The sequence below is a fragment of the Fundulus heteroclitus genome, chromosome 16, assembly GCF_011125445.2.
Source record: "Fundulus heteroclitus isolate FHET01 chromosome 16, MU-UCD_Fhet_4.1, whole genome shotgun sequence".
In the NCBI taxonomy this organism is placed as follows: domain Eukaryota; kingdom Metazoa; phylum Chordata; class Actinopteri; order Cyprinodontiformes; family Fundulidae; genus Fundulus; species Fundulus heteroclitus.
The window spans coordinates 11,430,402-11,442,750 of record NC_046376.1 but is presented as its reverse complement, the minus strand read 5'-3'; the positions used below and the strand labels follow the sequence as shown (position 1 = coordinate 11,442,750).

The window sequence follows — 12,349 nt, the reverse complement described above, 5'->3', positions numbered from 1 at the left end:
ACCAAAACAAGATGTATGATAAGCCATGCCTCACTCTACCTTCACTGCAGCTGCAACCCAGCCCACCCATCCCCTCCTATGTGCATATTTGCAGAGGATAAAAACACAGCAAAACAGCATCACCTTTTGGAGGAACATGTCTAGTGAAGAATTAAGTAACTTTATAATGCTGTTAGCAAGAGAACGTTTTGATCCGCTGGGCGTGCTCAACCTAGATCACTGTGTGTTTCTGTGATTTCTTTTTGTCTCTGCTCTGTCTTCTCTAAACCCCAGTCAGTCGAGGCAGATTCTATTGGAGGTCTGTTAAAGGTGAGTTTTCTTTCCACTGTCGCCTCATGCATGCTCAGTATGAGGGATCAATGCAAAGCGATCAGCAATGCTGGTGACAGTCCACTGTGGCTCTAAGCTCTTTCAGGAGTAAATGTGCATTTTTTTTTTCTTGGCTGATGATTCCAAAGGAAAACGAAACAGATGAGACCCATCAAAGTATAAAACGCACCTAAGATGTGTTAATTGTGTTATAATGTCTGTGAAGATGAGTGCAACAAATTTTTTATTCTATTCAGGATCCTTTTATTTAAAGCAACAAAGGCACCGTCTTTCATCCAAAGTTTGTCAGAGTGAAGAAAACGTTCAGTGTCAGCACATTTGTGTGATTTTTATCTTGTATTTACTGTCAAAGAAACAAACCTTTCTTGAGGTTAAATTAGCTAAAAACTCACACATTCAGATTGCTGGTGTTTTTTTGTCACAGAATTCTTCTAGAGGAGGTATTTGGTTTCCTTTAAAACACATTCGTCCTGACTTAACATCTATCACAATAACAGTAAAATAAGGCACTAATCATAAATAACCTCACAGAGGCACACATGTTACATTGTAATCACTTCTACCCGACTCCAGCCAGAACAAAACACAGCATATAATGTTAGAGAAAAATGTGTAAACCAGTTAAAAGACTGCTCATTGTCCTCCTATTGTTGCATTTTGATCTCAGTACCTGTTCTGTAGCTGCTGACAGATGTGCTAAACTATGGGTGTTATACTCAGTCCATTCAAAACATAAAACCAGAAGTGTCTTGACCATTTCCTTCATCCTGAAGCAACAGAGAAGGCACTATTTTCCCTCAGCTTTGCAGTCTCCCAGGTGTAATTTAAGAACGCCGAGGTTGTGCAACCGCAACAAGTGGTTAAACTCATCCGGCATGGCGTGGAACTTTGTTTTGGTTTTTCTGTCATCATAATAGTGGTTAGTCAGGGTTTGGAAGCTGTGTGGGTGAACATCGAAGGGCCAGAATCCATACAGCTGCACGTTGTCACAGAGTTCCAGAGCTAGGCTTGTCATTATAATACCAGTGCTGAGCCGTACGGCTCTTAAGCCCTGAGAGCGCCAGAAGAGGGCCAGACTCTGGAGGTACCCAGGGTTGAAGAAGATAGGTCTGATGGGGCTTTCAAAATCTTCAAGTGTGTAAAAAGCCCGGAGAGACACAGGAGTGTTGCGGCCAAAGGAGAAGGCGGGAAGAAGCAACAACGAGTGGCCATAGCTGCGCAGACTCTCCACAAATCGACGCCGGCGTCCCATTAGAGCCCCAAACCTACAAACATGAAGCTGATCAGTGGAGGAAAAAAAGACTAAAGTAATGTTATATAAAGTGGGGGAAAATACTCACTTTTCCAAGAGAATGCTTGGGTTCGCTGTCACAAGGTCCGTTTTGATGCCGACGTGTTCCTCGTACCCATTTGACAAAGGAGGTAGATTGCACCTGACAAAGTAACACAAATACAGATACTGTTGGACGGAATTTCCAAACATTAAATATCTTAATGTGGGAAAATTTGGAAAATATTCTCACCTGATAACAAAATCAGCTGAATCAATCATTTTGCCACAGCTGCTGTTTGCCAGGATCCCCCCGTTTCCAACAACAGCACATGTATGCCATGTTTTATTTGAGAAAGGATGCCCCTGGAATCATCACACCAGAAATGTACAAAATGGATATTCAGAAAAGGCAAGAATAAACGAGTCTCCGTTTCAAATTATGGTCACCTGAAGTATCCTCTGACATGCTTCTGATTCCATAAACTTGTATGTAACAGAATCAAAACTAGAGGATTGTCTGCTCTTAATATTAAAATGTTATTAATGCAAGTCCAGCAACAGGTTTAAAATAGATAATTGCAGATCAGCAAATCTATCCTTTACAAGTAAACATCGTTAAAAACTTAAATATTTTTTGTTCGTCATTTCAGAAAGTTAAATGTATCCTCCTAAGACCAGAGAAATTTAGCTCTAATGTAGGCTTTTAGACACTTAAAAAAAGGCTAAAGAAAGATAAGTTTCTCTTGAAACTTGTCCGTTTGATCAATCATCAACCTTATTTGAAAATCTGTCAGGAGAAAAAAATCTGTTTGAAGGGAAACTAATAATTTTCGTGAATCGAAAAGCCTACGTCTACATTAAAATTATCAGGTTAAATAGATTTATAACATACAGACTTAAATATTTCAAGCCTTAATTGTTTTTTAATTTTGAGGTTTATGGCGTACAGACAATAAAAACTCAAAAATCAGTGTCTAGGAAAATCAGAATATTGTGAAAAAGAATGTCCATGGAAAGCTGAGTGGAAGGAAAAAGTGTGGCAGGAAAAGCTGCACTGGCAAGAAGGATAACCACAGAGAGTGTTGTCAAGCAACATCCATTCAAGAATTTGGGGGAGCTTCACAAGAAATAGGCTGAGTCTGGAGTCAGTGCATTAAGAGCTAGTACAAACTGTTGCTCAGTCGGCCAATGCCCTCGTTTCAGACGAAAGTAAAGTTTGCATTTCATTTGAAAACCAACGTCATGCCACACTGATTCATGCAAAAGCAGGAACAGCCAAGGATTGGATATACTTTTGAGATGCCTGATGTCACTGCCTAAAACAAGGATCACCAACCTTTTTGAAACTGAGAGCTACTTCATTGGTAATGTGTCATACAAAGGGCTACCAGTACTGATCTTTAAACTAGTAGAGTCAGAACTCATCGTAATGTGATGTAAAATTAAAAAAAAAAATTGCTTTTTTTATATCATGTAATTTTAAATCTATTTAAACGCGGGTGCAATTACAAACGAAGACCAATGGCATAAAATGACATTTTAGATGCAGCTCACTGGATGGTTGTGCCATTTTTAGAACAGGCTTGAGGGCACCACATGGGGTCTTTAGAGGTTGCCTGGTGTCTGCAGGCACCGTGTTGGTGACACCTGGTCTAAAATACCCTTTTTTAAGGTAAAGTCGGGTTTATTTGTGCAGCACATTTCAGCAGCAAGGCAGTTCAAAGTGTTTTACATCATGAAAAGATCGAAACAGTCACTGGTTGTCAGACCAGCAACAAACATTAAATTGCATCAGGTGAAAACATCAATACACATCGAATATGTTATATATTATAACATAACCAATATATATTGGGCCCAAAGCAACTCTAAATAGGTGGGTTTTCTGTCTCGATTTAAAGGAACTCAGTGTTTCGGCTGTTTTGCAGTTTTTTGAAAGTTTGTTCCAGATTTGTGGAGCATATGAACTAAATGCTGCTTCTCCGTGTTTGGTTCTGGGTATGCAGAGTTGACCAGAACCAGAAGATCTGAGACGTCTGAAAGGTTGATATATCAACAACAGGTCCTTAATGTATTTTATTGATCTCAAGAATTATTAAAACTTTCTGAAACACCCAATTTTGCATTTGTATTGGGTCTGTAAGCCATAATCATTGAAATTACAAGAAATACAGGCTGGAAATATTTAATTCTATGTGCAATGAATGTGTACGAGTTTCACTTTATTTATAGTTTCACAATATTAAAAAAAAATTTCACAACATTCCCATTCTTTTTCCTGTTCTGTGTGTTTTGTTGGCTAAAAGCATTTTGTTCTCTTCCCTTAAGCATCAACATTTTTTGTGTTCCTCCCCGGGGGTTAGGGATTTCCCACACCTTCTTGTTATGTGTTTTGGCTGAGGTGGTAGTGCTGTTTGGTCATACATAATGGTTTGGAGCAGCGCCTACAAATACACACCCCTGGGTCATTATTTCCCGTCAGCAGTCCCTAACCCCTATTACATTTGAACATTCTTAAAATTCTTTTGTCAGTAAAGAACTGATTCCATACAAATTTGTGTCTTAATCCAATGCAGAATCTAACTTTATATGAAAATGTTTTTCCTTTGACTATAGCCCTATAGTTTTATTTGTCAATTAACGACTCCAACAATGCTTTAAGTGCTGGATTGGGAATCAACTCTTTTCTGACCAACAACTTTTGGCTTGTGACCTTAAAGGAGAAATAAGCTCAATGACCATGGTGAAGGCCATAAGCCAAAGTACGCTGGCCAGCATTACTTGTTTACAGGTACTTCAAGCATTGCTGGGGTCCTAATTTCACCAGATATGATTTCTCTTAGGCCCTGTTTACATGACAACAATCCACTAAAAACAAGACTTTTGTTTGGTTTCTGTTAACATGTTTACATGACAACGTCATAATTACAATCTCCATTTACATAGCAGCAGAAGGAATGTGAAAATAGTCTAATTGCCATGCCGCACCACTAGTGGTGCTATGCTTTTTGAAACTCAGCATGATAAGTTTAGAAGAGTCAGAGTCAGAGTCTCCTCTGTGACAGACTCTGCTGTCCACCTACACCTTAAGGACAAAGAATTTTGGACAAAGAAGACAGATGTTTTGAAAGGGGTGTGAAGGAAGCCATTTACGTTAAGAGAGCAAAAACAACCTTAAACAGAGGAGGGGGCCTTAGGTTCCAACTCTAAAAAATTTACAATACAGCTATAGAATTAATTCTGGCCAATCATCACCTCAATTTTCACCCTCATATGGGTGATGAAAACATCGTTCCTTTAAGACAGGCCAACAACAACCCTAGCGACTCCTCGTTACAGAGGAGTGGACCAGTTTCGGTACAATCTGCTGGCTTAATGGCTTTAACAACCGCTCATTACTAAGGGATGGACCTGTTTCTGTTAAATTTGCATGTTATCTACGCCATTACAAGGCCTTTGTTTGGACAGGAGTATAAAGCTTGGTACTCCACATGACTCCAGACTTTTTGAATTGAGAAAGCTTCCTGGATAGGAAGCGAAACGTCTTCAACTACGGAAAACAAGTCCAGTTGCTTTGTTTTTTACTTTTTTTGGAATGGAGATGGTTAATGTTTCCATGGGGGTATTTGGGATATATGGGGGAGATGATCAGCTTTAACTACAGAAGGAGTTACAGAAGCCCACCAAAATGTGAAAAAGCCTGAAACAGCTCAGCAGAAGTCAGTGCCAAGACTGAGCTCTGAACCATCACTGCAGAGAATGGCTCAGTCACAAGACCATTCAAGAGAAACCTGGCAAAATGTGTGTCTCACGGTCATTGCTTGTGACCTGAGAGCAGTGCGCATGTGTACTGCCTAAAAGCCGCTGTCATGACCCGGCTCATGAGGACATAACGAAAAGGGAGATACGCTGTCTTTGAGGCAGATTTATGTTTTTATCAAATTAACATGTGTTTTAAACCCAAAAAAAAAACTAAATTAAAGTATGGCAGGATACCAACCCAAAACAAACTAAATAAGAACCAAGACTAATAAGTAACGCAACACCTAACTAATTTAAGAAAAGCAAAACCAGATAGACATAACCAAAACCAACCCAATAAAAATGCCAGGGCTGCCTGGGGAAAGAACACGCAGCCCCTGTCGTAAGGAGCAGCCAGATTTAAATAGACTGGGCACAATGGCCCAGGAGCTCTCAGTCAGCAGCTACCTCCATGACACACCCACTTCACCTCAGAAACAGGAAAACAATTACTCAGGGAAAGACAGGAATCGTCACACTGCCAGAACTAATAAAGTTTTCCAATGGACAGACGACAAGGTTTAACTGCTGCTTAAGGTATGTTTTAATTCCATGCCCAGCCGTGGTTATATTCAAAAGAGTCAACAGCCAAAACAGTGATCTGCTATCAGCCTTTTTTTTTCTTCTTCTGTGGTTTTGACAATTGCAAGCAGCCGTAATGTTATGCCTGTGCATTCATTTCTTCCCATCTCTGTCATGGTGCGCATGAGCAAGGGATTTCCTGGAAGAAAGGTTCCATTTTCCTGTTTACACAACAGAAACCAGGACGCTGTGCCGTTGTAAGAAAAACCTTTGGTGTTGTCGGGAAAATGAACAGTACAAATGCAACTTAACTGTCCGGTTTTCTTTTTTTTTCCCTGTGAAAACTGTTCTATTTTCACCAAAAAAACGTTGTGCAAACGAGGCTTTAACATAAGCAGATTTCCCTACCTTAAACTGGTAGCAGATTATACAGCATTTCCTTAAATCAGTTTTTTTTTTAAAGCAAATTAAAAGAAACACCTCAAGGTGGATATTAATTGATGAATTATTGACACATTGCAAAAAGAGATGACTGCTTTTTCTCATCCAAAAAGGTTCATCCAAATATTGTCCCACACTGTTTTAATTCAGTCATATTGGTGACATTTGAGCTTGAACAGGCTGTTTATGTCAGGTCTCAACATCTCAGCAAGATTAAGTCAGGACTTTGGCCAGGCTATTCAAAAATAATGTTCACTTAATCTTTTTAAGCCTTTCAGAGGTAGACATGGTGATGTGCTTTGGATCACTGTTCTGCTGCATAACCCATAAGTGTGCTTGAGTTTAAGCTTACGACATGCTCCTTCAGGATTTTCTGGTAATTTAAAGTAAGTTATCCAGTTCGTGAAACATCAAAGCAGCTTCAGACCATCTTACTAAAAATACCACGTTAGACTGTTATGATTTTACTTTTCCTAAATGCGTTAGTTTTCAATTAGATGTAAAAAGATGCACTCCTTTTAAAAAAATGCACCTTCATTTTTATTTTTCCATCAACAGAATATTTAGCAAAAAGTATCAAGATGTTTTCTTGCCAAATTTGAGAGGGACTTTTGTGTTCTTTTTAGTGGTCAGTGGTTTTGGCCTTGCATTCCATGGATGGATGGCCTTTTGCCCAGTCTCTCTCCTACTGTTGAATACTGAACACTGAACTTAACAGAGGCAAGAGTGCCTTGCAGAGCTTTAGGTGTTTTTCTTCTTCATTTAGTATTTTTTGCGACCTCTGGGATGCATTGTTGATGTGCTCTTTGGAGTGATTTTAGTAGACACTCCTGGAGAGGTTAAACACTATGGGGTGCTCTTTGTAAAGCTCCACCGTCAAAAATTAGTTGCAATATTTTGGGGTATTTAACTTATCATAAGGGGGGAAAAAAATTGGGGAGTTCATATTTCAAAGCATTATTTTTTCACCATGTCATTGATACATTTATAAATGTCCCCATTTCAAACAAATTAGCTAGCTATATTTAGTTTGCAAACAAAAAATTTCCTCAGCAAGTGAAATATTTAGTTTGCACGCTATAGCTTGCTGACTAGTTATTTAGTTTTGAAAAATTAACGCCATTTTTTTCTCTTAAGACAGGCTGATTAAGCGAAAATAGTTTTATTAATTTTCGACTGTGTAACTTTACAAACAACATCCCATACAACACTGTTTCATGGTTTCTTCATTTGTGAACAATGCCTATCATTGTTTTTTGCTTGAGTCGGAATACATTGCAAATGGCTTTGTAAACACTTTCCCAGATTGATAGATGTAAATTAATCTGAATTTCTTTAGATCAATGCTTGTTCTGATGCTTCTTTGTGAACTTTTGGCCAACTTAGTCATAAAAACTGGATTGTTTTTCCATTTCTGTCAGCACAGCTACATGTCAACTTTTCACCTGCAACACATTAGAAGAATCACTAAAAACTGTGCAATTTCCCTACCTCACTTCTGGCAGGCGGTGTGTTCATTGAAACTCCCAGCGGGGCTGCCGCTAAATAAAGGAGCTTAAACGAGGAGGTTCAACGGTTGCTTCAGGTGACTTTGAATTATAAAATGACGATTGTGATTTATAAACTAGTCGGCATCTGTCATGCTCTGCACGTTTGCAATCATTTCTACAGATTGCAGTCATGCTGCGCATGTGTCATGCGGGGGTTCCCCATTCTGGCTAGTTCTGTATCTCCTGCGTACATGACAACTAAGACTGGGACGTTTTTGAATTTTTCCACTCTGAAACCTTTGTCAAATTGTGCCGTTATCAGAGAAAACCAGCGCCATTGGGGTGTACACAAACAACAGATGCGCAACAAAACTTTTCCATTTTCACCAAGAAACATAGTTGTGTCCATATGGCCTTATATTGTCAGATAGGTTATATGTTAGGATTTCTTGATTCTACATGTTATGGGTTATAATCAGACATGGGTGTGGCTATTGAAAATGAACTAAAATAATTTTTTCAAAGAAGGGCAGTAGCTTTGGATAGCATATTTTGCTTTAGTATAAGAAATCTTCTGAAACACCACATTTTGTATTTACTCAGGATATTATTTTTTTATACATCAAAATTCATTTGATGAGCTGAAACACTGAAGTATGACAAAATAAAAAGCAAAAACAGAAGAAATCTGTCAGTGGCCAAACACTATTTCACAGACAAGGGAGATCAGTCAGTGGTACAACGTTCAATTGCAGATCAAAAGGTGGAACAATTATCTGGTATCAAATGAAAATAGAAAATTACCTACTTTATAAAAGGTGCTGAAAAGCTCCGGATTCACTTGAAGGGCTCTCTTCCTTTCTCCATCATAAACAAGCTTTGTTCCCACTGGAGTGTTTTTCTGGGTAATGGTGGCCTTCTCAAAACCATGGCACTTGGTGTTCAGCTGCAATCTGGGGGGACATAAATACTATGGCTCTCACAATGTATTTAACAAGATAAGGTTTCACATTTTAGATAAGATATACCTGGAGTGATGCGCTTATTTAGATTTTAAATTTGGGAGATTCTCATTTAAAGACATGTTTTCATTCCTTTTAAATAATTGATAAAGATGTTAGGAGTAGTTCTCATAAATTCTTTGCTCCGTTACCACATAAAGGGAAGTTAGGAGGTTATAATCATACCATACATCCCAGTTCCCCTTTTACAATCCTTGTTTCTATTCTACTTTCCTTCCCTGTCTGGGATTAATCTTTCTCTTATCTATAAAAAGAAAATCTAATTATAATTATGTCTTTAACATATCCAATATGTGGCCCCAATAGTTTCATTAATCTGACTCAAGCAGAGAAAAAGGATGCAGATTCAGTAGTAGTAGGGAATTTAATTTCTTACCTGAACTTTTGGAAACTGGTCTCTTCTTTCGTCCAGGCTTTTGAGTAGAGCTCTAACACTTTGTTTATAGTCTCCCTGTGATGGATAAACACATCCAGATACACAACAATGTCTGTATGCTGAGGATTCCTGACATGACTTGATTTGATTATGGTACAAACAAGGCAGTCACGAAAAGCAAAATACACTGCACAAGTTCGTTCTCACCTGCAGTCTTTGCATGAAGCAGAGGATTGAGGAGCACTTTTCTTAGGAGGGCTTGATCGCTTAGGTTGCACATTACTGTGAAAAAGGATAAGCTTTCATGAGACAAGAGCTTCATCAGTGCAGATCTGTTGTTGGTTTATATGGCATCTTCACGTATAAACTCTTAAAAATGCACTGCCTCACCAAAGTCTTCTTACTTCTTGAACTCTTAACTATATTTAGTCACGCTTCAACCACATAACTGTCTTTCGTGTGACAGGCTCATCCAAAGTGGTTGTTGAACAAAGTAAACGGGCATATGATAGGATCACCGAACAGTGGTATGCATTGGTATCAAGCACCTTTTACTCTGATGCCCTTTGAAAAAAAAAAAAACAATCCAGCACTATCAATTGCCTTGAGAAATCAGCTAATCTGTAAATATAGTGGACAAACAAAATCATAAAAGTCAAGAAAGATAGTTGACAGGTCATGAATGCAGTTTTGGAGAAGTATAAAGCAGGGTTAGGTTAAAAAAAAAACAATATGCCAAGCTTTAAACATCTCAGAAGACCCTGCTCAATACGTTCATCTGAAATTTGAAAGAGTATGGCACAACTACAAACCCACCGAAACCTGCCACCCACCGAAACCTGACAAGCCAAGCAAGGGGAGCAATAATCAGAGAAGCATATGGACTGATTGGCGGCTTCTCTGAGTCACGGAAACTCTGCAGGAGTTGCAGAGGCCCACAGTTCAGACGTGTGAATTTGTGGACATGGCAACTGTTAGTTGTGCACCCCACTGTTAAAAGAAAGCCATAGGAAGTCTTGTGTAGGAAACAAAAATGTGTAAGAGGCAGGGGCTTGTTGGGACCAAACCTGGACTCTTTGAAAGCTAGCATTCACAGCACTCCAGAAAACAACATCTCTACAGTGAAACGTGGAGGCGGCAGCATCATGCTGTAGGGGTTAGGGTTTTTATATTTTATTTTATTCAGCAAGGACAGCAAAGCTGGTCGAAGTTGATGGGGGGGGGGGGGGGTATAAATATACAGCACGATCATGGGGGGAAATGGCCCTGTCAAAGTCCATCCAATCTAATTGAGCTTGAGATGTTTTACATAGATATTTTGGCAAAAAATTCAAAGTGTTATTGTGCAGAACTGGTAGCGAAGTACTCCCAAAACTTTTTATACAAAGTATTACTTCAGGTACTATCAATACAAATGCATACCACACTACTTTGTTTAGGTTGATAACATTACATTTCAGTAAAATACAGTGAAGGTTGTGGTTGAAATGTGAAAGAAATTCTAGCAGCATGATGTGCTTGAACACTGTAAGGTAAATGCCAGTCTCCAAATTCTGATGCAGACATGCGGTTGTTAAGTCACGTCTCAGTTGGAGACTTCCTTTGGTCTGTGATGTTCACATGACTTCCTCTTCCTGTTTTTGAACCTGAACCAACTAATCACGACTGATTTAAGATTAGTTGTTTTTTCTACTCGGATGTTTAACCGGTTGCATGAACTGGGGTTTGTTTTATGCTGTTCTAAAGTTGTTGATTTCTTTGCTTTTGTTGTTGCTGCAATGAATCAAAATGTTTAGCAATGTTTATTTTTATCAATCACACAAAATGTTATCTAAAGTCTTTTGGTTTTACAAACCGTCGGGTGTTTGCACGCAGACTGCAATGAATGGAAGGGGGGTTTCTTATGCATGACAACAATCGTAAGATTCATTCATTTAGCCTACGCTGGGAGCCATCATTTTCTTAACAACTATTTCACTTCCACTACAACGCCTCTTGGACTTCTGCTGTCAAAACCCAGCAGCATTCCCTCTATTGCACATGATCAACATCCGCCTCGACCACTTCTATTTTTACGTTAAAGAGGAACTTACTTGTTTTCTTGCGTGTACCAGATGAAGCTGGTCAGGAAGCTCACAAACAGAAGGACAGTGATCATCAAAGTGAGGAGGGGCTTCAGGAGCTGTCCCCTCATACCTTCCTCACCCGTTGGCCGCCCCCACACACCCCCTCCTCCTGTTTCCCTTCTCCTTGGCAACTTCTGCTGTCCCTCACCGCTGCTATGATTTCAGATTTTCTTCTTCATGCCGGGTTTTCTCTGAGACTTTTTCTTTGTGTCTAGCCGTTCCTTCTAACACTTTCCCACAGGTCCGCTCTTCGTCTTCCTGTCTGTCTGGTGAGACTGAGGTTGTCTCTCAACTGTGAGAGGCACAAGTCGAAGCCTGCTCAGTCATTTTTTTCCCCCTCCCTTCCTCTTCTACAGACAAGTACACAGCCTTCTCTGTAGCTCAGCTTTTGCTTTCTCTCCTTCCCCTCCCTGGGTTCAGATGAGCTGTGTTGAAAATGCTCTTTTGTCCATCGTCTTCATCGCAAGTCCTTTTTCACGTCCAGCCCAAGCTTTTTGTCTTCTTCCCACATTTGCCCTCACAGACAAACTCAAGCAGCCCTACTTTCCACCATAGTCCCACAGGCAGAGCTCTGTCATTTCTCCGCCCCCATCCCAGAGCCTCAGCCTTCTCCCTCTGTTTGCCCCTCCCGCCCCCATCTGTCCTCCGCCCACACTCCCCAAAGCCCCCTCTCCCTTCCCCTGTTTTCACAAAGGGGAGGCAGGGCAGTAACATGAGTTCCCAGGACTGAATTAGTCCACGATTTGCTCCTTGGACTCCTAAATCTCACCTACACTTGCACAAGCCACCTTTACCCCAATGCCAAACTTTCCCAGCTGCATTATAACTCAGCATTTTTCTTTTTTTCATTGAAAAGGAAGGAATCCTTTTCAAGAAATGAGAGAACCATTAAGCTAGAGCTCTAACTTATTGGTTGCTGCAGAGCTCTGTAGCAGTGCTGGGAAAAAAAATAGTTAACTCTTGAAGGA

At 39.8% G+C, this 12,349-nt stretch overlaps 1 protein-coding gene across 1 annotated transcript; it reads right to left on the bottom strand.

The window, feature by feature from the left end:
• Positions 1–243: 243 nt before the first annotated feature.
• LOC105932749 (alpha-2,8-sialyltransferase 8F) lies at positions 244–11,984 on the bottom strand. The gene is made up of 7 exons (XM_012872008.3): positions 11,349–11,984; positions 9,463–9,537; positions 9,256–9,330; positions 8,666–8,810; positions 1,854–1,966; positions 1,671–1,763; positions 244–1,595 (listed from the first exon to the last, which is right to left on the bottom strand). The coding sequence occupies exons 1-7, from the start codon at positions 11,447–11,449 to the stop codon at positions 1,118–1,120; spliced, it is 1,080 nt and encodes a 359-aa protein (XP_012727462.1). The 5' UTR covers positions 11,450–11,984; the 3' UTR covers positions 244–1,117.
• Between the last annotated feature and the right edge of the window lie 365 nt (positions 11,985–12,349).

Excerpts from the sequence above, each read along its gene's own strand:
- LOC105932749 (XM_012872008.3), bottom strand. The coding sequence starts at position 11,449 with ATGAGGGGACAGCTCCTGAAGCCCCTCCTCACTTTGATGATCACTGTC. Across the intron at positions 1,967-8,665 it reads TTTTCAGCACCTTTTATAAA|GGGCATCCTTTCTCAAATAA; the intron begins GTAGGTAATTTT and ends TGATGATTCCAG. Across the intron at positions 1,764-1,853 it reads TCAGCTGATTTTGTTATCAG|GTGCAATCTACCTCCTTTGT; the intron begins GTGAGAATATTT and ends TTACTTTGTCAG.